The sequence below is a fragment of the Mus musculus genome, chromosome 4 (genome assembly GCF_000001635.26).
Source record: "Mus musculus strain C57BL/6J chromosome 4, GRCm38.p6 C57BL/6J".
Classification (NCBI taxonomy): domain Eukaryota; kingdom Metazoa; phylum Chordata; class Mammalia; order Rodentia; family Muridae; genus Mus; species Mus musculus.
In genome coordinates, this window is record NC_000070.6 from 129,676,352 (window position 1) to 129,702,345 (window position 25,994).

Consider the following 25,994-nt stretch of genomic DNA (forward strand, 5'->3'; position numbering starts at 1 on the left):
TTGTTCAGAGTATAAAAATAAGACTTTTTTCTTACCACATCAATTATCAAAGAAAGAAACAGTACGTAACAAAAATACAAAGCTCTGGTGGGTTGGTTTTTTTTTGTTGTTTTTTGTTTTTGTTTTTTGTATCCCTCCCCCCCAACCCCAAGAGCCCTTGGCCAGGAAGCCCCTGGGTGAAGCCCGGATGTTGTTTGGAGGATCACCCTGGGACTCAGGAGAACCGGTGGTCCAGGTCCCTCTGGGGGCTGGCTGAGTAGGAGTAGGCTTTGCCCAATACCAGGCGGTCCCGGAGCAGCTTGAAGAAGGCATAGTAGTTGCTGAAGAGGATGAGGGCCAGGGAGATGGTCTGGTGCCACTTCTCTGAGGACATTAAGGAGTACAGCTGGTAGACAATGACGGCACCCTCCAGCAGCAAAAGGATGTTGAGGATCCGCAGGGGGTTGCTGAAAAAGAACTACCCAAGAGAGATGGGGTAGGCGGAGAGCAGCCAGGGGGCATGCTCCAGAAACCTGCTTCTTGGATGAGATCTTGAAGCATGGTAGAGGGAACAAGCTCTTGAGAACCCCTGTTTGTGTGTGTGTGTATGTGTGAGAGCTAGGGGAGGCAGAAAGGTCAGGGTGGGCTCGGCCACACCACCACATCTGTCCACGCTTGTGCTGCACCGCTGCTTCCATAAAAGCCGTGGAAGATACTTCTGAGAAGTCTTTCCTAAGAAGCTTGCTTGCTATCTCAAACTCTTTTTGGCCTAAAATCAACTTTTTATTTGTTCCCTTCCCAGGCTGGCTTTGCACTCACAGAGATGAGCATGCCTCTGCCTCCTGAACGCTGGGATTAAAGACATGCGCCACCACACCCAGTCCCATGCTTCTGTAATGTCACCCTCCCTCTACAGTATCATTGGGTCTGAACAAATCAGAATCTTTTTTTTTCCAGTGCTAGGGACTGAACCCAGGCTTTATCTGTGCAGCAAAATTTAGCTCAGCAAATCTTACGTCAGCAGCATAGAAAGCCATTTATTCACTTTTAGTTGCTAGACATCAACAGTATGGAGAGCTATTATACTCTACAGCCTAAAAGCTAGTACCTCCTCCCTCCTCTGTAGCATCCTTCCCTACACTGGGAGCCTAGGGGACATGGCAACTCTCAGTCTCACAAGGTGCTTCAAAGGAAAACAGAGTGTAGAACTTAAAAAAAAAAGTTATTTTCTGCCTGGCAGTGGCAATGAACACTTTTAATCCGAGAACTTGGGAGACAGGCAGGCGGATCTCTGTGAGTTCAAGGCCAGTCTAGTGTATAGATTGAGTTCAGGGACAGCCAGGGCTATACTGAGAAACTCTGTCTCAAAAACCAAAAACCAAAAAAAAAAAAAAAAAAAAAAAACGAAAAAAGAAAAACAAAAAAGTTTCTGCTAAGTTCAAGAGTACTCTATGTCTAGGGATCGATCAGTTCACACGAAAAGCACCTACAACTTAAGGACTGCTTACTGGGGAAGCAGCAGCAAGAGGAGAGCCAAAGACCAGGATGCTGGGCTGAAAGGCTGCGAGTATCGGAGCAAATCTCCTCTCTTGCTGAAAAATGAAGATAACTGCCCAGGTCAACCATCTCCCAAACTGTGACCCTTAGTACCCTGGATCCACATGGTCCCCGGCTTCAGCAGAGGCTACCGGGAAGTCAGACAATTAGAGCTCCTTCAGAGAGAGCAGGGCCGTGAGGACTCTGCTGGAAACGGAGCTGGAGGGCAGCAGCCCTGCTCACTCAGAGCACCCTTTCCCCTGTGCTGACTCAGGCCCTCTGTAGGAGTTCCCAAGTTTCTCAGTACGGCACCTTCGAATGAGTTAAAAATACATGGCACTCAGCACTGAATTATCAGTCTGTTTCTACTGCTAAGGTCGGTCAGTCTGTCCGTCGGTCTGTCTGTCTGTCTGTCTCCCGGTGCTAGGTTTAAAGGTGTGAGCCATCAGAACCTTCAGAACCCGTTCTTTTATTGGATGACCACCTCTTCCTCTATCCTGTACCCCGAAAGATCTGCAACCGCAGGGAGCTGCGGTTATGCTCCTCTCTGTGGACGTCCTTGGGCTGCATGTGTGCACCGTTTTCCTCTGAGTTTTGGCAACAGTGAGAAGAGCCATAACTGTCCTCCCTGCTAAGGCCACCCACCCACTCCCTCCCTGCCTTGAAGATCAGGCCCCACCCTCCTGCCTGGAAAAGAAAACTCACATGGAAGCGGAAGTGGGAGACATCGGAGGGGATGGCCACGTTGTAGTGGCCCACTGCTTTGTAGACATTCTTGCTGTGTTTCACCAGCACACCCTGTGGCCACATGCACTCTTCAGTCCACCTGAAAGCACAGTACAAGAGTACATTTTGTCCCCGGCCCACCCATAAAATGGGTACTAAAGGACTGGGCGCAGGGAGTCACTGGCTTTATTTCTGTCTCTGGGAGTCACTGGCTTTATTTCTGTCTCTGGTATTCTGACTCTGTGACTCCTTTTCTGGGTCTCAGCTGCCTCCTCTATAAAATGGGGTAACAACCGTAAGCAATTCACTGCACTGGGACATCTACAGGTGAGGGATTATGAAGAAAACCCTTTTTCCTATCTATTTGTATCACTTGAAATTTCCTATAGGTTCACCATGCAGCTACCTAGGTGGACCAGGAATGAATGAGATGATACTGGTTAAAATGTGGGGAAGGCTTTGCAGAATCTTTGTGCAGATCTGACACGGCTTCTTGAGATCCTATACGGCATTCCTTGACTTCCACTGCACTACTCATATCACTGCGTAAGACACGCCCTCCAAACAGACTCATCTTCCTGGTGTCTTATCCTAGTAGACTCTTTCTTATCGTTCAAAACCTAAGAGCCTCCAGGAAGTCCTTCTCAAATGCTTTACAGAACTGAGCATCTTCTATTGTTCCTCGAAGCTCTTGTTACTTACTGGTCTACATTTCTCATCATTTACCACTTATTGTTCCTTATCTGTATCTACTCCTTTAAGAACTAGTGGACAGAATCTACTTCATGTCTGTGGCCTCAGAGTACGCCACAAAGCCTGGCATTGAGAATGAAGCTGGAAGGTGGTGGTGCACATATTTAATCCCAGCACTTGGGAGGCAGAGGCAGGTAGATCTCTGAGTTTGAGGGCAGCCTGGTCTACAATAGTGAGTCTCAAGTCAGTCAGGAATAATAATAATAATAATAATAATAATAATAATAATAATAATAATAAAATCTAACAATAATAACAATGTGAGAGAAAGAGAGAGAGAGATTGAGAGAGAGAGAGAGAGAGAGAGCCAGCCCAAATAAGAGCAGAGTTTCCTTCCAAAGCCCAAAGCCCTATGAGATTCCAGGGACCTCAAGGTTCTGGGCCAGAGACAGACCTACAGCTATCAGTAGCTCTCATGTAACTATAGTCCTGCTTCTTCACGGGTTCACTTAAAAACATACAACCACAAGGATAACCCTCACAGATATAACACTGAATTTAAGAAGCTAGACACAGGAGTGTTGATTTATGACTTCCTTTGTATAAAGTTCTAGAAAAGGGAAAACTAAGCTATAGTGAAATAAAGGAGGGTGTGTGTGTGTGTGGGGGGGGTGCTAGTGTGTGTAGGGTGTGTGCTAGTGAGTGCATGTGTCTGCAGCGTGGCCGAGGGAGGCTGGCCTCACTGGGCAGAGGGAGGATGAGGCTAGCAGGAGCAGCCAGCCTGCCTGCAAGCCCTGAGCTGGTAGATGGGGCTGCACAGCACCCACAGCTGAGGAGAGGAGCTGGGAGCAATCCCGGGCTGAGGACCTCAGAACCTGTAACATTTGCTCAAAACAGGCAATCCCAAAAGGACAGAGTGGAGAGAAGCATAGTACTGAGGTAAATATGGTTGGAAGTGGTAAAAGAGAAATAGGTAGAAATGTTTTGTAAGTGAATGGACACTGAAGAAAGGAAAGAAACTGAGTATAAACAGTCATGGAAGAAATATTACATTTATATAAGAAAGTGAACTATCCAAGGGAAGGAGAAAGTTAAGGAGATTACAAAGGAAAATATTTTCTGTATTAAAAAATGGAAAACACAGGCTGGAGAGATGGCTCAGAGGTTAAGAGCACTAACTGCTCTTCCAGAGGACCTGGGTTCAATTCTGAGCACCGACATGGCCATTCACACCTGTCTGTAACTCAAAGACCTGATACCCTCACACAGGCATAATACATGTAGAAAAAAATGCACATAAAAAAATCAGAGCTATTTGCTATTCTCATGTGTTAATGCAGAAATACCCCTACAATGTCACCTTTTAAGGTTTAAGAGAAAAAGGTCAGACACCAATGAAGACAAAGCAGCTAGTCTCAGATGGTCCAGCCTCGGAGACTGCTTCAGACAGGACTGCAGAAAAGCCCTACATTTTCCTAGCCTCAGATGACCCCACAGAGTCTGGACAGCAAGTAAAACAGCCAGCTGTCTCAAGACTTGGCAATTTTCAAATTTTCTTAGGGTCCCCAAAAGATGCCTTTACCCCAAGATGGCAGGAAGCCATTTAAAGAACATAACCCCGCCGGGCAGTGGTGGCACACGCCTTTAATCCCAGCACTTGGGAGGCAGAGGCAGGTGGATTTCTGAGTTCGAGGCCAGCCTGGTCTACAAAGTGAGTTCCAGGACAGCCTGGGCTACACAGAGAAACCCTGTCTCGAAACAAACAAACAAACAAAAAAAGAACACAACCCCTCATTTGCAAGAGGTGAGCTGGGTGGTTTTGGTCCTTCAGTGGCTTATGGATGTTAAATGTCGTTTGGGGAGTTGATTGCAAGTTGTTAGTGGAAGCTGTTTGCTTGGTATTTCCTGTTTCCTTGGGTAATACTTATCCTTCTCAGGTCTCTGATGGAGCTGAAGACTAGACAGCTAGTAGTTTTACAGTTTTGTTGTTAAAGGTTAAAGACATAATTGTTTAGGATCTAAGAAGATGTCTTAAGGTTAGTAAACGCAAGCTATAAAGGTTACAGGACATGAAAGCTTAGGTGGTGACAGAGAGTGATTTAGGTGTAGGCTCTGGAGTCTCCAAGGTTGCCAGACGCAAATGGACGAGACACTGTGAATGTGCATCTCACCTGAGAGATCTCATAGCTGTTATTGTACATAGCTTAGTGATGGTAGCGATCAGGCTCTTTCTGGAACTAGAAGGGGGAGATGTTGGGATGGCTTTCCTCGAATTCTCTTCAGGTGTGTCTCTCTACCTCAGGTGTTGACTCTGTACTGGCAGAGAGCTCAGCCATGACAGCATTTTGTACTGTCATCAGCAGGCTTTCTAGTTTATATTTTTTATTTTTGTGTTTTCTATCTGGGTAATGTTTGTCCTTCTGAATCTGCCTAAAAGAGATGTATCAGTTGTCTCAATGTCGACTGCTTGTGATAAAGAGCTGTTGGCCAATAGCTGGGGCAGAAAGTCTGAGGGCAGAAGTTCTAGGCAGAGTGACACAGGGGATGCAAGCAGAAGGGAGAATCAAAAGTGGACACAGCAGGAGCTATGGGCCTAGAGAGATGGCTCAGCGGTTCAGAGCACCGACTGCTCTTCCAGAGGTCTTGAGTTCAATCCCCAGCAACCAATGGTGGCTCACAACCACCTGTAATGAGGTCTGATGCCCTCTTCTGGTGTACATGAGCAGCACACACGCACACGCACACGGACACGGACACGGACACGAACACACACGAACACAGAGGGGAACTGAACCAGAGCAGACCAGGGAGGCAAAGAACTAGCCCCATGGTGGGTCAGGCTGCAGGCTAGAATAGTATGGCTAAGTTTAAACGGTAGCTAGGAGACTGCTCCAGCAAAAGGCCTACGTGTTAAACTATATGAGAAGTCTCCATGTCACTATTTAACTTCTGGCAGAATCTGCATAAAGTCCAGTCATAGAGCTGGGCACGGTGGTGCATACCTTTAACCCCAGCTCTTGGGAGGTCGAGGTAGGCAGACCTCGGATTTTGAGCCCAACCTGGTCTATAGAAGAGGTTCTAAGAAAACAGAGAAACCCTGTCTAAAAAAAAAAAAAAAAAAAAAAAACACTGAAAAAACAAAATAAACCAAAAAATCCTGAAGAATTATACAATTTGTAGTTTATATAGTATAGTTTACTTTTTGTAAATTTTACCTTAAAAAAGTTGACAGGGCTAGAGAAATGGCCCAGCAGTTAAGGACACTGCTGCTTCTTGCAGAGGGCCTAGGTTCAATTCTCAGCACGCATGAGGTGGCTCACAACCATCTGTAACTCCAGTGCTAGGTGGTTTTGACTGCCTCTTCTGACCTCTGTGGTCACCAGGCATCAGTCAAAACACTCATTACCATAAAATAAACCAATCTAAACAATGAAAATAAAATGTCCACAAACCCCAGCCAGGCACTCTGATGGAGAGGTGAGAGGGATGAGTGCTACACAGGCAAGAGCCACGGTTCCCAAAGGCGGTTAGTCCTGGGATGAGCAGCAGGAGGCAAAGCAACAGAAGGTAGCGGGGAAGAAAATGTAGTGTGGGTGAGGCAGGGCAACTAGCTCTTTTGGGTGGTCAGGAAATAAGAGAGGCGAGAAAGAACATTCCAGTGCATCATGGGGGAAGGCTAGACATGGAAGTGCAGAAAGCCTGTGAGAACCCAGAGACCCGCTCTGGCTAGAGGCAATGTTAGGTTGCAGGAGAAAAGAAGGGCTCCCAGGTCCTCGCTCCTCAGCCTGGCCGCTTTGCAAAAGGCTGTGATCTTAGTCAGAGGCCTGAGCGAGGTGCAGACATGCAGTATTCTTCCTTTCTTTCTTGTGTTTTTGAGACAGGGTTTCTCTGTGCAGCCCTGGATGTCCTGGAACTCACTCTGTAGACTAGGCTGGTCTAGAACTCAGAGATGCACTTCCCTCTGCTAAAGGCATGCTCCACCCTGTCCAGCTGCATTCTACCCTTATATGCTTCCTCCCACCCCTCCTCCAGTGCCTGAGGCTGAGCAGAGCCACTTCACAAAGGTCAGTGGTTTCTCTCTACAGCCTGGGAAGGACCCGGATTGTAGGTAGCATCACCCAAGGGCACTTGGGCTCTGAGCTCTTCACTCAGGCTGTCAGTCTGCTTGGCCTCTCTCAACACTTGTTCTAATTGAGGTCTTGGCAAGCAAGAGGTCTCCTCTTGGCTGGTTTCTGACTCAGATATGAGAACCTTCAATGAGGGATGATATGGTATAATCAGGAAAAGGATTCGGCTAAAGAGTTATACAGGCAAAGAAAGAGGAGGCTAAAGGAGGGTCCGCCCAGCACCTCAGAGCTCCTGTGCAGGGGAGGTGTGAACTTCTGCTCGGTAGCTAGGCCTTCTGCCTCACTCATCTGAACTAACTTTTACATGGCTATCTTCCCCCATCACTATGTGAACCTATTAAAGAGTTCACTCACGTCTGTAGCTCTCCCTCCCCGGAGCCAACAGAGAACCAACCACTCTTGTTCTGACTGAGGTCTTGACAGGCATACACTGGAAGGTTCTTTCTACTGTTTAAAAGTCCTCTATAGCTTACAGGTCAAAGAGCAAGCTACTCTGACTGACCCACAGCCCCAGGCTGAAGAGAGTGACTCCTGAAGGAATGGAAAACCTAATGGTTGAGGAACTCTGTGAGCATGTGACAGGAGTGAGGCGTGACTGCATGCATGAGCAGTCAGTCAGTCAGTCAGTCAGTGGACAACAGAGCTAATGAGACGAGTAGATGGCTGGGTAGAATCACCTGCCCCTCTCCCACAGCTGGTACATGTGCAAGCTCCACAGAGACCAACAGCAGGTCTATGCAGAGTCCCCACCCCCATTCTCTGCTCATGTGTCCGACTACGTAAGACAAGTCTGCTGGCCAACTGAACGAGTGAAGGAGCAGCAGGGTAAGTGACTCCATACCCTGCCCGGGAGTGGGGGAACTGGGCTTGGTTAGGCAGAGCAGGGTGGGGTGACTCACGGGTGCTGCAGCACATTGGAGCACAGAGCTGGGTCCACCTTCTGCCAGCAGCCCAGGTGGGCGGCGGCCTTGTGCAGCAGGTCACAGTAGCTGGCAGGCAACAAGTGCTGCATGAGGATCACGGAGGTACTGATGGACACCAGCAGGAAGAGCTCACAGGACCAGCGCTTGTCATAGTAATGTGTATTCTGGGGAGAGCAGGAGGCAGGTCAGGCTCAGCATGTCCATAGTGGCCTACTCTCGCTCCCCTCCCTGAGTCGACCTAGAAGCTAGAATAGCACTGTGAAGACTTCAAGACCACCCGAAACCAACAATGACTCACTGCAAAAGGGCAGCTTGGACCCTGTGCCCACCAGCTGATTTCCTAAGGTCAAAACTGCTCTACTGTCCCCTATTCCAGGCCAGAGCATACAGAAGCATCCGGAGGAGTGGGTCGCTCTTGCCTCTGCTGCACATTAACCATGAACTATGTGACTTTTGGCAATCATTTAACTTGTCTGCTCTTCCCTTTCCTCATAAGTTAGATGAAGGTAAGAGGAACCACAGACAACCCAGGCCTAAAGAGATCTGAATACATAACGAAGAAAGAGTCCTCTCAACATCCACTTTAAAAAAAAAAAAAAATATATATATATATATACACACACACATACACATATATATACATATACATATTTACTTATTTATTTATTTTTGTGAGCTGGTGAGATGGCTCAGTGCCTAAGAGCACAGGCTACTCTTCCAGAGGTCCTGAGTTCAATTCCCAGCAACCACATGGTGGCTCACAACCATCTATAGGGGGATCTGATGCCCTTTTCAGGCAGGCAGATATATATGCATCCGAGTACTCATACGTTAAATAAATAAAATTTAAAAAAAAATTATTTTGTGTGGGGCTAGAGATGTGGCTCAATGGTTAAGAGCTCTTCAAGAGGAGCTGGGTTCAACTTTCAGCACTGATATGGTGACTTATACCTACCTATAACTTCAGTTCTGACGAATGTAACACCCTATTCTGGCCTCCGAGGGCACCAGGCACAGAAATGGTGCGCAGACCAATAGATGTAGGCAAAACCACGCATACACATTAAAGAAAAAAATATTTTATGTGATGTGAATGAGTGTTCTGCCTACATGTATGTCTGTGTACCATGTGCATGCTGTGCCTGCGGGGACCAGAAGGCAGCCCTGAGTCCCTTGGAACTAGAGTTAAAGATAGTTGTGAGCTGCCATGTGGGTGCTGGGAACTGGGCCACTGAAAAAGCAGCCAGTTCTCTTAACTACTGAGCCATCTCTCCAGCCTCTAACCTCCATTCTTTAAAATTTATCCTGGGGCCAGAGAGACGGTTCAAGAGGTAAAGGTGCCTGCTTCCAGACCTGACAATGTGTCTTCAATCTCCAGGACCCAGACTGTGGAAGGGACAGAGCATCTCCTACAAGGTGTCCACTGACTTCCACATACACACCACAGCATGTACATGCCTACCCACACACACCCACACACCCACTCACACCCACAGAGGCAGGCAGACAGGCAGACAGAGTGCATCAGGAGCAAACTTTCACGTCTATTACAGCTAAAGAAAGTTAAAAGAGAAAATAAACTTTCGAGGTCTCTCAGACCCAGTGACTCCTGGTTTCTTTCTTTCAAGTATGAATACTCTGTGTGTGTGTGTGTGTGTGTGTGTGTGTGTGTATGTGTATCACTTGCAGCAGTATTTGCAGAGGCCAGAAGAGAGTGGCAGAACCTCTGGAACTAAAGTTACACACCATGTGGGTGCTGGGAACCTGGTCCACTGCAGGAGCAGTCAATGCTCTTAACTGCTGAGCCATCTCTCCTGCCCCAGGTATTGGTTTCTTTATTCAGTGGTAAAATAGGACACTCCTGGACCTGTGCACAAGTAGCCACTGACATATGAAGTCATTTCCATTGATCAGGAGTCCTTGGACAGGTAACTCCCTTTCAGGGAACCTTGTCCTCTGTATTCCAGATCTCCAGGAGAACTTCTATCACAACTGGCAGTCATGAGACTGCAGATGTGACTCAGATGGTCAAGTGTTTGACGCACAAGCATGAGGACCGAGCTCTACTGCTCAGAACATGTAACAAAGCTGGGTGTGCGGGCACGGCATCTGTGTGTCCAGCACTGGGAAAGCAGACAGGAAGATCTCTGGGTCTAGCCCAATCAGCAAGCCCCAGACTCAATGACAGAAATAAGGTGAGAGCAACTGAGGAACACACTCAATAGCAATCTCTGACTTCCACCTATATGTACACACACACACACTCACAGACACACATACACTCACTCACAGATACACGGACACACAGACATACACACACAAAAACACACATAGACATACCTAGAAAACAAAGAAATAACAATAATAAGAAAAGCCCCAGGAGGGCTGGGGACTGGGGGAGCAGCAGGCCACTTGGCTTGCACTGAGCTATGTACCTTCACAAACCACACAGGTACAAAGGCCACATAGTAGGCACTCAGCATGGAGCTGACAAGTACTTCCTTCATTCGCCAATTGAAGTCCATTTTGAGGAACTCAACTTCATTGCGAATGAGGCTGGGTGACAAGCAGCAGGCATGGGTGGGCATGGCTTCCGGGCCATATAGCTGTCGTGTATGCTGCTTCCAAGTCTCCCGCAGTGTCAGAAAGTAGTCCCGACTCCTTGCCAGGCCACTGACTGCCTCTCGGGGTCCCATGGAAGCCATGTGGGTGAAGAGGTTCGTCTTGCGAAGATCATAGTTCAGCTGCAGGAACGGAATGTACATCCCAAACCTGCTGTGGAAGACAGAGGTGAGAGGCCAGGCCTATCCTCAGGTCAGAATCCCAACCCTCAACCCAGGGTTGCGGGGACAACACTGACTTCCCTTCTGGGCTTCAACCCTCCTATCCCACCCTCCTGTCCCTCCGTCTCCATCCAAGTCAATGGTTCAAAATACGTCTTAGTATCAAGTGCATGCTGGAACTGAGGATACAGAAGGAAGCAAGAGGTAAGGTCTTTGCTGCATGGTAATAACTAACAGTCACCATGGCAACCCACACTCAGCAGGCACAGCCTATGATCCAGGCTAAGTCTTCTACATGCAACCTCTTCTTTCTTAGAAGCATAGCCGGCATTAGGTGCTATGGCTTTACCCTTTTCTCAAGGAAGCTGTACGTCAGAGCAGTGCAGTTAGTTTTCAAGGGTTATACAATTAGTTACAGAAGAAACAGAGCCTGGGTTTAGACACAGAGCTGTTTGGAACCAAATAAATTAAGAAAAACGGAAAAAAGAAAATAAAATACAAAACCCCTCCAATCAATTAAAAGCAGAAGGTAGAGAGCAGGCACCGTGGCGCACACCTTTAATCCCAGGACACAGGAGGTAGGCGCAGGCGGAGCTCTGAGTTCGAGGCCAGCCTGGCCTACAAAGTGAGTTCCAGGACAGTTGGGCTACAGAGACAGACCCTGTTTCAAGCAAACAAAAACAGCATAAGGTGGACATGGTAGCATGTGCCAGTAATTTCAAAACCCGGGAAGCTGAAGCAGGAAGATCATGGGTTCTAGGCTGCTTTGAGCGAAATATTGAGACCTTGTCTCAAACAAACTATAACACAATGCCACAACATAGATTTAGGTTGTATAACTGGGTGCATCTGTAAGACAACGTTTTTCACTTTGCAGGGGGCACATGTCACAACAAATACTTCTGTGTCTATTATGTGCCAGGCGCTGAGCTAGATCCTTGAACAGTACACACAGTCCCTACACAGCACCCAAGTGGGGCTAGGAAGACTTAGTCAAGAGGTTTTGGAGTATGTGGCTGGGACTCTGAGGACAAACTAGACAGGTCCCATAACTTGAAAGAATATCACAGTCTGCATATGTAAGTAGCATGGGCTAGAATAATTTTGGAAACAGGGTCTTATTGTAACCCAGGTTTGTCCTCATCCTTAACTGCAATCGCAACCTCAAGCTCTTCCTGCCTACACCGCCTACGCGCTCCATTCTTGACAATGTGTAGTGACTGATGGCTGTGTCTGCATTTCACATGTATAGTTTTCCCATTGGCACACATCTCTGCAGCTTTATTCAAGGTAGCAACTTTTTACATAGCATTTACACTGTATTAGGTATTAAAGGTACTCTACACATTATGGTATACAGGAAAATGTGCCTTAACTGTTTATCATCGTTACATCATCTATGACAGGATCTTAGATTTTGGCACCTGGACATAATCCTTCAGAGATGACAGACAAGTAGGTAACATATCAAAAAAGTGGGTAAAAGCCAGAGAAACTGCTGAGTGAGAAAAGGCACTTGCCACCAAGCCTGGAAACCGGACTTTGATTCCTAGAACTCATATTTAATATAAATAAATCATTTTTTAAGTAGAAAAGAAATCTAAATCATCAAAAAGAAAACTTAATGGGCGGTGGTGGCACACACCTTTAATCACTTGGGAGGTATAAGCAGGCGGTTTTCTGAGTTCAAGGCCAGCCTGGTCTACAGAGTGAGTTCCAGGACAGCCAGGGCTACACAGAGAAACCCTGTCTCAAAAAAACCAAAAAAAAAAAAAAAAAAAAGAAAGAAAGAAAGAAAGAGAGGGAGGGAGGGAGGGAGGAGAGAGAGAGAGAGAAAGAAAGAAAGATGGTACAAACTATACAAGTCAGATCTTTGCTGCCTGCTCACTTCTTCCAGCCCAGTGCCCCAGATCCCGAGGTCCAGCTGAATGAAGCATGAGAACCGAAGCCCTAAATGGGGGCCCCCAAGGACAGGACATCACCTTTTTGGCCTATGGAAGCACACAACCTGACAGTGAGCACCTAAATCACTGCTTGCTAGTTACTAGTTACTGCCAGGCAGTGGTGGCGCACGCCTTCAATCCCAACACTCAGGAGACAGAGGCAGGCGGATCTCTGAGTTCAAAGTCACCCCCAGAACAGCCAGGGCTATGCAGAGAAATTCTGTGGCAGGTGTGTGGGTGGGATTTATATACATATATATAAATCTTTATGTGTGTGAATATTTTACCTGCATAAATGCATGTGCGTAAAGAGCCCCGAAGGGAGGAAGAGGGTGTCAGAGCCCCTGGAGGTGGGAAAGGAAGTCAAACCCTGAGGGTAGAAGAGGGCGAAGAGGGCATTAGAGCCCTCGGGATTGGAGAAAGACACTTCTGAGCTGCCACATGGGAGTGTCCTCTGCAAAGAGCAGTAAGTGTTCCTAACTACTGAGCCATCCCCCAGACCTCAAGAGACAAGTTTTCTACATACTAGCCTGGACTTGAACCTGGTATGCAGCCAAGGCTAAGCTTGGGGCGACTCTCCTGCCTCAGGAGGCACCTCAGTGCTGAATCCTACAGGGTGCATGTGGTTCTGGGGACCTCTACCCAGAACCTCCTGCATGCTGGGCAAACCCTCCACTTTATCTCTTCTAGACTTTAATTATGACTGACACACCTCTTATAAAACCAGTTAATTCTATAAAAGCCTGTTTTGTTGTTTTTCTTAGTTTTGAGGTACTGGCAATAAAACCTAAGGACATGCGCACTTCACACAAGCACTCTACAACTGAGAGGTATTCCAAGCCCTCTACACAAGCTATATTGATTTGGTTTGGTTTGGGTTTTGATTGTTTTGTTTTGTTTTTTTTTTTTTTGGGGGGGGGGGTTGAGACAGGGCTTCTCTGTGTAGCCCTGGCTGTCCTGGAACTCAGAAATCCGCCTGCCTCTGCTTCCAAAGTGGTAGAATTAAAGGCGTGCGCCACGACTGCCTGGCGGTTTTGGTTTTTCAAGGCAGGATTATATGTAGTCCAAGCTGGCTCCAACTCACTGTGAAGCTGAGGGTGACCTAGAACTCCTTTTTTTTTCCCCCCCAAAGATTTATTTATTTTACGTATATGAGTACACTGTAGCTCTCTTCAGACACCAGAAGAGGGCATCAGATCCCATTACAGATGGTTGTGAGCTACCATGTGGTTGCTGGGAATTGAACTCAGGACCTCTAGGAGAACAATCAGTGCTCTCAACCGCTGAGCCATCTCCCCAGCCCCCCAATATTTTCTGTAAATGACCATTTTCCATGGCAACAGATAAGAGAATAGCCTCATACTATGCTATATATTTTGTTGTTGTTGATTTGTTTTTTTGCTTTTTTTTTTTTTTTTGAGACAGGATTTCTCTGTGTAGCCTTGGCTATCCTGCAAATTGCTCTGTAGACCACGCTGTCCTTGAACTCAAGAGATCCACCTGCCTCTGTCTCCCAAATGCTGGGATTAAAGGCATGCGCCACATCCACCACCCAACTGTTAATTTTATTTATTTATTTAATGTATATGAGTGCACTGTCACTGTCCTCAGACATACCAGGAGAGGGCATCGGATTCTATTACAGATGATTGTAAGCCACCATGTGGTTGCTGGGACTTGAACTCAGGACCTCTGGAACAGCAGTTGGTGCTCTTAACCGCTGAGCCATCTCTCCAGCCCCCAGCTGGTAATTTTTAAACTCGGGAAAACTCTATTTATAAAGTAGGCCTGAGAGCCCCTGACCCAGCACGCTCTTAGTCTGGCAGGTAGGAAAGTGGACGGCTCCGCTAGGAAGCTTTCCAAAGCCAGAGCTGGTCTATCCTGAGGAAGTTCGGGAACCAGAAAGGTCAAGGTTGGGAAGTAACGGTTAATGCCCAGGCAGCCAGGAGAGAAGACTGCCTGACTCTGAACCAGAAACGGGCAGTTCTAGGCTCTCCATCTTGAACAATTGAGTCTCTAGTGAGGCAGGCGATTGAGCTAAGCAGACACAGAGACAAGTGAGTATGCAGACATGTATACACACAGCTGTGTGTCACACACACACACACATACACTCATAGAAACATGTAAACAAAGACTTGAAAAGCCCCCAAGACCTGGCCAGTGGTGGCGCATGCCTTTAATCCCAGCACTTAGGAGGTAGAGGCAGGTGGATTTCTGAGTTCGAAGCCAGCCTGGTCTACAGAGTGAGTTCCAGGACAGCCAGGGCTACACAGAGAAACCCTGTCTCAAAAAACTAAAAAAAGAAAAAAGCAAAAAGAAAAGCCCCCAGCCGGGCATGGTGGCCCACGCCTTTAATCCCAGGACTTAGGAGGTAGAGGCAGGTGGATTTCTGAGTTCGAGGCCAGCCTGGTCTACAGAGTGAGTTCCAGGACAGCCAGGTCTATACAGAGAAACCCTGTCTCCAAACCCCACCCCCCAAAAAAGAAAGAAAAGCCCCCATGAGATTTCATAAGCATTGAGGGAAAAGGGACAGAAGGAGGAAGGGGAGGAATACAGAGAGAACAGAAAGTCAAACAAGCAAACAAACAACAAAAACAGAAAGGAAAAGTAAAGAGACAACGCGAGCCCATGCATTCCCAATTGCCAATGTCCCCCTGGGTACTGAGTCAGATCTGAATCCCATTCCAACTCCATCGGTAGAGATGGAGTAGCTTATCCCACTTCAGTTTCTTCTATTAAGAAAGCCTAATTATCCTGACCTCAGGAGATGTCATCAGACGTCATGAGAGGTTACTGTTGCTGCCTGCCTGCCTGTGAGTCTTCCAGACACAGGCCAGAGAAGCCAGCCATAAAAAGGGCAGAGTCAAGTGTCAGGTGCCAGGGGTGGGGTGAGGGGTACTCACGGATAGCAGAGGAACAGGAGGTTCAGGAAGGAGTAGGTCCTGAAGAGGTGGATGAGGGACCGGCACAGACTCCAGCCTGTCGCCGTGAGAACGGTGAAGCGGGTGAGGAACAGCAGGATGGAGCGGAAGAGGGAGACCTTCCCCCTCTGAGAAGCCTGGGTTGGGGTGAGATACGACAGGATGGGGCCTTGGATGGAGGCCACAGGAGCTATGCCCTTATCCCACCAAACATGGTCCATAATCCCACCCAGGGGAAGGCGCACAACAGCCTGGGAAGACTCTGGCAAGGTCGGCCTTTCTGATGCCTAGTGGATCAGGAGAGCTAGTGGGATACCAGAAATGTTTGTCATGTCCACTAGGAGCTCAAAGAAAATGCCGTACGGCTAAGGGCTAGGTGTGTCTCCTTGGCATCCGGGGGGTTGGGGGGGGACTCCAAAGCCCCTGCCAGCCTCTAGACCCAATCACCTCCTTCACGATGGACCCGATGAATCGGCGGCCCAGAACAATGGCGGTCACCATCAGCAAGTTGAAGTCGATCAGGTGGAAGTTCTGTCAGGGGGCAGAGGCCTGGGGGTCACACGGGCCCCTTCTTCATACATAGGCTTCTCTTGTACCCACTATCTCCCCCTGCCCAGTCCTTTCCACAGAGACTGTCCCCATTCTCTGACCTTCATTGGCCTCCAGCTGACTCAGGCCAGGAAATTACCTAGAGGAGTAGAACAGGACCCAGAGAAGGGAAGTGGGACAGTCCCTGGGGATAAGAGAGTGGTGTGTGAGCGCTCTTGCTCCGACACCATGTCCCTGTCCCTGAACCTCTTCTTCCTCTGTCCACCCTGAAACATTCATACATTTCCATGACTCATCTCTCAGACAAGACTTAGGATCGATCCTGTCAGGATCAACTCTGCTGCCTCTACAGTGCCCAGCGTCGTTAAGAGTTCCCAGTCTCCTGTTCCCTCTACATCCATTATGCCCATTATGGAGCGGGGTATTGTGGGTATACAGTGGGTATATAGTGGGTATACAGTGGTGCTTGATAAGCACGCATGCACACACACACACACACACACACACAGCGGCCGCTAGTGGAGCACCTACCAGGGAAGTGTGGGAGGGTGGGTGCGAGGGTGGATACCACCAGACTGTCTTATAGATGTTGATGTAGTGCACGAACAGGGCTATGAGCTGACAGAAGAAGAGCTGGAGCTCGAACAGAATGCTGGCCTGGACGGGCAGCTCGGGGATCTTGCAGTGCTGTAGAGGCACAACGGTCTGCGCGGCCAGCGGAGGGCTGGAGAGGCCCGTCCCAGAAGTGGTCCTGCAAGCGGGAAATAGTGACTGCAGGAGCTAACCAGGGAACCCGACCAGGAGAAGCTTCTGGAACATACAATAGTGGTACACCAGAAAAGGATGTGATAAAAACCTCAAAAGGAGCCGGACGTGGTGGCGCACGCCTTTTATCCCAGCACTTGGGAGGCAGAGGCAGGCGGATTTCTGAGTTCAAGGCCAGCCTGGGCTACAGAGTGAGTTCCAGGACAGCCAGGGCTACACAGAGGAACCCTGCCTCAAAAAAGACAAAACAAACAAACAAACAAAAATAACCCCTCAAAACGACGAGGTCTTCTTCCCATACATCCCAGAAGGGAATTACGAGGCTTGCTTTACAAATATGGAAAAGGAGGGCCAGAGGCAGATGGTAACCTGTGCACCATCAGTAAGTCTGCAGTAGAACCTCAACGGGAACAAGAGCATGGTTGCTTCTATAGAACCTCATGGCATCTCTCAGTGACCAACCTCAGGGCTCACTCTGGTCCCCTCCAGCCCCACCAGGCATGTAAGATAGTCTGTCCTAAAATCCAGAAAGGGACAGCTTGGTCCACACTCTGACAGGAAGGGGTGAGACATAGAGGTGGCTTACCTGCTTCGAGAACGGACGCTGCTCACGGATGCACTAGAAGAGTGGCCTCCACCAGAGGCCCCTGATGATCCTGGCTCACAGAGCGGGTTTCGATAGTAAGATGTCCTGTTGGGACCTCTTCGTCCTCCTGTAGGCCATATACCAAGGATGACAGTAGTGCTATCTTAGTTAACTGGTATTTCCGTGTCTTCCTTCCTTCCTTCTTCAGTTTGTTTTTTGAGACAGGGTCTCTTTATGGAAGCCTGGCTGTCCTGGAACTTGCTATGTTGATAAGGCCTGCCTTGGGCTCATGCATTTCATTTTCTCATTCAAACCTCCCAGGAGCTATTCCCACCCTACTCAGAGCTCCAGGTAGCCATGGCCCTCCCTCTCCAGTAAGCACACTCGTCACCTCTTGTGTGACTTGTCCATGGTGCATGTGGAGTTGGACTCAGGTGTGCATAGTTCTACCTTGTCCTTGCTCCTGTCACTTCCAAACAATACCTCTCATTGGCCTGGGACTTGGCAGGTAGGTCAGGCTGGCTGGCTGGTGAGCCCCAGCAATCCTCGGGTCTCAGGCCTCACAGCACTGGGATTACAAGCTCAGGCCATCACACCTACCTTTTACATAGGGTCTGGGGACCAAACTCAGGTTCTCACGCTTGTGTGGCAAGCACATTCAGAACTAAGCTATCTTCCCAACACTTTTTATTTTCTTTTTAGTTTTATTTCTTTTATGTATAAGAGAAGACTGTCGGGGCTGGTGAGATGGCTCAGTGGGTAAGAGCACCCGACTGCTCTTCCGAAGGTCCAGAGTTCAAATCCCAGCAACCACATGGTGGCTCACAACCATCTGTAACGAGATCTGATGCCCTCTTCTGGTGTGTCTGAAGACAGCTACAGTGTACTTACATGTAATAAATAAATAAATCTTTAAAAAAAAAAAAAAAAAGAGAACACTGTCCCTGTCTTCAGACATACCACAAAAGAACATGAGATCCCACTACAGATGGTCATGAGCCACCATGTGGTTGCTGGGAACTGAACTCAGGACCTCTGGAAGAGCAGTCAGTGCTCTTAACCACTGAGCCATCTCTCCAGCCTCCCAACCCTTCTTTTTCATTTTTTGGTTTTTTTGAGACAGGGTTTCTCTGTGTAGCCCTGGCTCTCCTGGAACTCACTCTGTAGTCTTGGCTGGCCTTGAACTCAGAGATCTGCTTGCCTCTGGATGCCAAGTGCTGAGGCTAAAGATGTGAGCCACCACTGCCCAGTCAATGTCTTTTCCTTTGTGCTCTTTGCTTACCAAGGTTCTTTCTGAATTCAGAGCTCACTATTTCACTAACTGATTGGCCTCAGGGTTCCAGCTTTGCCTCCCCGGTACTGGGACTGATTACAGGTGGGTTATTGCACCTGCCAGGCTTCTACCTTTTTTTCCCACAATTCACTCTCTGAGATTATCTTTTGTTTTGTTTTGTTTTGTTTTGTTTTGTTTTAAGATAGGGATTCTCTGTGTAACCCTGGCTGTCCTGGAACTCACTCTGTAGACCAGGCTGGCCTCGAACTCAGAAATCTGCCTGCCTCTGCCTCCTGAGTGCTGGGATTAAAGAAGTGCGCCACCACGCCAGGCGTGAATTCACATTTTAAGCGACTAAGTAGCACAGAATAGCCTCAAACTCACAACCCACCTGCCTCAGTCTCCCAAATGCTAGGATGACAGGATGACAGGCATGTGCTACCAGACTGTTATTTTTACTGCCAGTTCCCTTAATCCGGTTCACTGGACCAGTTTGGTAAGATTTTCAGAGCCTGAGTCCTGAGCTGCTCAGCGCTGGTATTTGCTGGATTTTATCTGGATCTGAGTCTCCAGACGCTACAATCTGGTCAGGTTTGAGACAAGTTTTCCCTCCAGGGCCCTGAGATCTAACTCAATGACCCACGGCCTGGCCTTAACGTCAGAATGGCCTTAGAAAGAGCGCTGTGGTTGGGAATCTCAAACTTAAGATTTTACAAAACTATATTCCCTAAGCTTAGTAGTCTAGCCTAAGATCCTAGGCAGCATCCTGCACTTAGCTCCCAAACCCTTAATCGAAGTTATAACTTCCTCAACTTCCTCACAGCAACACAGTAGCCTCCATTCATACACACGGTGCCCAAGCTTTCCTATCTCTGAAGGTTTTCTGACAGCTCTTCACAATATGCATGTCCAGAAAGCTGACTTCAAGCCCCAAACCGGAAGCTTTGTTCACACGCTGTTATATTTGGTTTGGTTTAGAACCCCCCCCCCCAACACACACCCTCAGCCCAGGAACTCTGCCCACACCCACTATCTTTTAGAAGCTCGGCACCCACATAAAGCCCCTAGCCCAGAAACCCCGCCCACACACAACTGTCAACCCCAAGACCCCGCCCACAAGCCGGGCAATGCTCTCTAGGACTGGAAGCTTGAATCGGAATGGACTCCCTTGGTGGGCTAGGTGTCCCTGCGGCCCCACCGCTCTCAGTGTAAACCCCTATAGTCCAGAAAATTCTCTCCCCCACCGGCAATCACAAAAGGCGAACCCTAAGCTCTCAGCCCCTCCCACCAGAGTGCCCGGCCCCCATCTGCAGACAGGAGAATTGTGTGCCCCAAAGAAAGCCTGAGCCCCTCCGAGCCCCTCTCCCTTTTGGAAGCTCCGCCTACCAAGCGGTGACCCGCCCCCTCAGGACCGGAGGGGCGGGGTCCCGCCTGCGCCGCGTCCCTTCCCCTCCCCCTCCCCCTGCCCGCGACTCCGGTCCGCGTGGGGAGGCAGTTCGCAGCCAGGCTCCCCGCTATCCCGCGACCCCCGAACGAGCCCAGCCAGCTCTGCTCACCCATCTCCTTCCCCCGGCGCTCTCCGCTCACCGCCGCAGCTCCTGCGGGCAATATGTCGGAGGCGACGGCGGCCGAGAGAGGACTAACCGCCGCAGCCCGGGCCGGGTATCAGCCGCACGCTCCCTCCGGCTGCTCAATTTGCATGCTAGGCGGGCTGGGAGTCGGGAGCGCGCTTCTTAAAGGGGCCGTTTGGACAAAAGCTGTGCTAACGCTCTTTGTCTTGCCTTTCCCCACGCCTTTCCCGCAGCTGCTGCTCAAGAGATTCTGGAGCGGGCGAACCCACCTCCCGTGTTTCTTCACCCTGTTCTGACTTAGAGGAGGACACCAGAGCGGCCTTTTGCCTCTAGTGAAGTCCTGTTTTTGTACAACACAGTCACCTCATACTCAGCGAGTCCCAAACTGGGCTTTCAGAACTCTTAGGCTTTAGTGTGCTTTGGCCCACCCCAGTCAAAATCTACGAGTCACTTCCCCTTTCCTCCAAAACTCTATATCCAATTTTTGGCCTCATCTTGATGACCCTAAACTCTATCCATTTCTCATGTTTGATTCTCATGTTCTCCACTGTTGATTTCACTGCCACCACCTTAGCTAAGAACCTGTGCCTGCCATTTTCAAATTTCGAAATAGTGTTAATGGGTATTAATAATAACCGCCTATTAGGGTTCTTAACATTTTAGAATTTGGTGTGCCGGAGAGAGGGAGGGATGCGCAGAGCAGTGGACTTGGGAAGACAACTGGTAGTAGTACTGGTTCTTCTACCATGTAGCCTAACACGTAGGCTATCGGGCTTGGCTACAAGAACCTTTACTTGCTGAGATATCTCGCCAGCCCTTTGATTTTGGTTTTTAAGACAGAGCCTCTGGTAGCCTGGGCTGTCCTTGAATTTGCTATGGATTAGAGGATGTCCTTGAATTTCTGATCCTGCTTCATAGTGTCGGAATTATTACTCTCACTATGACAGATTTATTCAGGGATGGAAATCAAACCTAATGCAAGCACAAATTATCTTGTAGGCATGGAAGATTAAATGAGACAATCCATGTAGTACCTGTTTTAATCAGTGTTAGCCATCATGTTTGGCAAACACTTAACAGAGGAAGCAAGTAGCTACTGTTATTGTTAGTGTAATTTCTTCCCTTGCAAGACTAATAAGCAGTCTATGGGGGTGAGGGTAGGAGATTAAAATTAGGGCCTCATACAGGCTAGGCAAGTGTTCTATCATTCAGTTATATTCTCAGCCTCATAAGCAATCTTTATATTATTGTTAAGTTTTTTTTTAATTTTATGTGAGTACACTGTAGCTGTAAAGATGGTTGTGAGCCTTCAAGTGGTTGTTGGGAATTGAATTTTTAGGACCTGTGCTCGCACCAGTCAACCCCCCTCACTGGGGCCCAAAGATTTATTATTATATATAAGTACACTGTAGCTGACTTCAGACACACCAGGAGAGGGCGTCAGATCTCATTACAGGTGGTTGTGAGCCACATGTGGTTGCTAGGATTTGAACTCAAGACCTTCAGAAGAGCAGTAAGTGCTCTTACCCACTGAGCCATCAAGCCAGCCCTGCTGTTGTTTTGTTTGACAAGTTTTCACTGTGTAGCCCTGGCTGTCCTGAAACTCACTTTGTAAACTAGGCTGGCCTCGAAAGGAGAGACCCACCAGCCTCTAACTCCCAAGTGCTAGGATTAAATGCGAGCACCACGACCATGACACCGGCTCCTCACAAGCAATTTTAATTGTCTGGTGACTTCACAGGTTATCATAATGCTTGACACATATTAATCAAACAAATTAGAAGATATTTATAGATTTTACAGATTTTAAATTATAAGGGCAGACAGACATGAAAATTAGTAAATTCTGTAGTATATTAGCCCCTAGTAGTATATTAGAAGAGAAAGCAGGATGAAAGGAAAAACGGGAGTGTCCAGATGCAGGTTTAAATAGGATGGGGAAAGAAAGCAGGCTTCCTTGAAATGAGTCAGAGGAAGTATCTGGGGGAGAGGGAAGATTCTAGACAGAGGAATAATGCAAGGACATTCAGCCTGATATGTTTAAGAAGTAAAAAGGAGGGTAAGTAATGTGGGGATGACAACTGCATCCATCAGCCTGGCCAATAGGCAAGCATGCAGGCATTTTCTTAATGACTGATGTGGGAGGGCTCAGCCCACTGTGGGTAGTGCCACCTCTCCGCATGGCCTCTGCTTCAGTTTCTGACTCCAGATTCCTGCTGACTTCTCTTCATGAGAAACCATAACTTTACAATGAAAGAAATCGCTTTACCATGCTACTCTTGGTCCTGGTGGTTTTTGTTTGTTTGTTTCAAGACAGGGTTTCTCTGTGTAGCCCTGGCTGTCCTGGAACTCACTCTACAGACCTCAAACTCAGAAATCCACCTGCCTCTGCCTCCCAAGTGCTGGGATTAAAGGCGTGTGCCACCATGCCTGGCTGGTCCTGGTGTTTATCATAGCAATAGAAACCTAACTAGGATACAGGAGGAGATCCTGTCGCTGGTCTCAGAGGGCACTGGCACCTCACCTCACACACACAGTAACACAGAAAATTGCCAGAGAGATGGCTCACTGGTTAGCACAACTTAGCAGAGTCTAGAGGACCCAAACCCAATTCCCAACACCCATACACAGCAGGTCACAAGGGTCTGTGCATCCAGTATAGGGGATTTGATGCTCTCCTCCAGTCTCTGTGAGCGCCAAACATACACCAAAGCCGGGCCATCTGCGGGAATGTGGGTGACACCTAGCCATATTTTCAGTTACTGCTATATCCTGGGGACAGAGATAACAAATTGCTACACCTGAATGAAGAAACAGGATGTTTTGAACGATCCCTTTTAGCAGTAGGCAGAGGATAGTATGAAAACAACTTCCTAGGAGGGGTCAGACCTGGTTTCTGAGATGAGTAAGTTTTGTTGAATGGTCCAGTGTCTGTTGGAAGGCCCTGGGATTAATCTCTAGCATGGTCTTTTGTTGGTTTGTAAAGTGTGTTTGTACCATACGGGATGAAACATCTCTTGAATCTGGTAACTGCCTGTGGAGTTGGTAATGTTTATGAATCTACAGTGTAAAAAATACGAACATCGTACATAGCGAATTCCCAGGAAATATTTACTGAATTGACTTGGCATACCTACAACTCAGTGTAAGACAGCAAGGGCACCCATGGGTCCAACCGGCTTTGTTATGACCGCTTGCTGGACATCCATTGTTTCCAATAAGAAAGATGATTCTCCCCTGGGAAATCTGCCTCCCTCAGTCCATTTGTGGCTGAGTCTTCTTGAAGTTCCAGTGGGCAAATGATTGAGAAGTCAAAGCACTCCAACAGCCCTGCAACTCCAGACAAGTGGCTGGCTCGAGGGGAGGGGGAATTAGTGATCTAAGTGAGGTAAAATGAGATGTTTTCATAGTATATACACTACAGCTATCAAGAAAGAAATCTTGAGATTTCCTTGTGATGGCTGATGAAAGCAAAGGCTTTGAAGAAATGTCACCTGCAGCCACCCCAGCTGCCAAGTGATTTGGTCTCCCAAAGACATTTTAGATGATTAATATAAGACCATTCAAGGGTGTTCTTGTTCTAATCTCTTGGGTCACTTTCATTCTTTGTGTGGTTAGCCCTTCCATACATCAGCCCTCATACCTATGTTCTTGTCAAACTTCACATTTTATGTTTTACAGAGATAATAACAAAGCAAGCCACTGGGAAGCTTTTTGAGATTGGGTTTCACTCATTAGTCCTGGCTGGCCTCCAACCTCAGAAATCTAGCCTCTGCTGGGATTAAAAGTTTCTGCCGCAATGGCCAGCCTGAACACTGAGCTAAACTAAGCAAAGGCCTCATGATTTTTTGTTTTTCTTTTTTTTAATAATCTAGTTTTATTTATTATATGTAAGTACACTGTAGCTGTCTTCAGACATACCAGAAGAGGGCATCGTATCTCACTATAGATGGTTGTGAGCCACCATGTGGTTGCTGGGATTTGAACTCAGGACCTCTGGAAGAACAGTCAGTGCTCTTAACCACTGAGCCATCTAGCCAGTTTGAGGTCCCATGTTGTTTTGACAGGCCTGTAGTCTGAAGGGGCAGGACACAGCACAATGCTTCCTCCCCCCCCCCCAAACAGGGTTTCTCTGTAGCCCTGGCTATCCTGGAACTCACTTTGTAGACCAGGCTGGCGTCAAACTCAGAAATCCCCCTGCCTCTGCCTCCCAAGTGCTGGGATTAAAGGCGTGTGCCAACAACCACCCGGCAGCACAATGCTTCAAGTTAGCATTTCCTCCAGAAGAGTCTGGTCGGCTTGAGCATATTTGAGATTAGTTTTGTGAACCGGACACACAACCTGGAATAGCTGGGGAAGAATTTCAAAGAGGCATTTTCTTGATCCGGTTGGCCTATACTATCTTAATTATGTCAACAAAGAGGGAGGACTCATTTAATCACGCCGAGGTTTGGGTCCTGGACTGAGGAGAAAATGAGTGTTACGCATCTGTCCTCTCTGCTCCTGACGGTGGATGTGACTAGCAGCTTCAAGTTACCGCTGCCTTGATTATCATATGGTCTACAATTGGACTGTGAGATAAAATAAACTCATTCCCCGACCTGCTTTTGTTGGGGCATTTTGTATTAATGGTAAATAAAACCAAGACAATAATTGAAGCTAGAAAAACAGATTGGTAAGATGGTAAGATCATTTGAGGATCCTAAATGCTGCAAAGAATTTGATTCCAGGTCTTCAAATCTGTCTGAGAATTAGAATTAATTCCTATTCATTATTGTGGGGACTAGATTGTGGGTAGATTGCAGAGACACAGTGTATGACAATTCCGGTGGCTGTCATTAGGAGTTGGGAGAGTTGCCCCACTTCATTCTCTCAGAGTGGTATGTCAGTCTTATATCTGATCTTACTTCCTTACCATCAACACCCGCCAGAGGGAGCCACATACAAAGAAACAGGAGTTCCCAAAGCAACAGGGACGCGAAACCAGTTTCCTTTTCAGATACGTGCTAAGATTGGGGCGTGTGGCGTAAGACAAAGCAAGATGACCAGGCAGGTGTACAGTCTAAACTCGTGTCTGTGTGTCTTAGGCCCTAACACCCATGAACTCTGACTCTAAATTATTACCCAACTAGAATCCCTGGTGCTATCCACATAGTCTAGCTAGGTGCTTGGGGCAGCCACCGTGGTGCACACCCGACTCCCACACTTGAGAGGTAGAGGCAGGGGGATTTCTGTGTATGAGATCCAGGCTAGGCCAGGCCAGGGCAGAAAGGGAGATGTTATCTTAAAATAATAAAAATTATTAGTAAGAGCTGGAACCTGAGCCAGGATTCAAGGCCAGTCTGAACTAAAGTGGGACACTATCTCAATGTAACATCACCGTACGTGTGCTGAAGTGAAGGCGAGAATATCGTTATGTGGGAGCAGCATCCATGTGGCACTAGGAGTCCAACAGAGGACAGTGGCGGTAGTGTATGCCTGCAGTTCCAGAATTCAGAAAGCAGAAGTTTGACGCCAGACTGGACTACAGGGAGGCTGGGTCCTCAGAAAGCAGCAACAGGATCTAGTTTCTCTAACCAGGATTTACTAGCAAAGGAAGCACAGCATTACAAACAC

The 25,994-nt window shown here is 47.9% G+C and overlaps 1 protein-coding gene and 1 non-coding gene across 5 annotated transcripts; both read right to left on the reverse strand.

The window, feature by feature from the left end:
* Tmem39b (transmembrane protein 39b) lies at window positions 1-25,816 on the reverse strand. 4 transcript variants are annotated; one of them, NM_001356378.1, is made up of 10 exons: window positions 20,364-20,494; window positions 17,535-17,661; window positions 16,715-16,934; window positions 16,285-16,367; window positions 16,082-16,165; window positions 15,617-15,771; window positions 10,420-10,756; window positions 7,961-8,148; window positions 2,221-2,341; window positions 1-457 (listed from the first exon to the last, which is right to left on the reverse strand). In NM_001356378.1, exons 4-10 carry the CDS (start codon window positions 16,288-16,290, stop codon window positions 215-217), a joined length of 1,134 nt encoding a protein of 377 aa, NP_001343307.1. In that variant the 5' UTR covers window positions 16,291-16,367; window positions 16,715-16,934; window positions 17,535-17,661; window positions 20,364-20,494; the 3' UTR covers window positions 1-214. The 4 variants fall into 4 exon arrangements, with proteins under 4 accessions (NP_001343307.1, NP_955009.1, XP_030109315.1 ...); XM_030253455.1 differs by having other exon boundaries at window positions 4-457; window positions 16,323-16,367; window positions 20,364-25,816; NM_199305.2 differs by lacking the exon at window positions 16,285-16,367.
* Mir7016 (microRNA 7016) lies at window positions 8,149-8,220 on the reverse strand. Its single transcript, NR_105983.1, has one exon. It is a non-coding gene; the product is annotated as a microRNA 7016 (primary transcript).
* Window positions 25,817-25,994: the final 178 nt, after the last annotated feature.

Bases quoted from the DNA above. Each gene is read 5' to 3' on its own strand.
- Tmem39b (NM_199305.2), bottom strand. The intron at 15,772-16,081 runs GTGATTGGGTCT...ACCCCAACCCAG, and splicing joins TCGGGTCCATCGTGAAGGAG to GCTTCTCAGAGGGGGAAGGT. The intron at 8,149-10,419 runs GTACATAGCTCA...TGCTCTCCCCAG, and splicing joins TACCTGTGTGGTTTGTGAAG to AATACACATTACTATGACAA.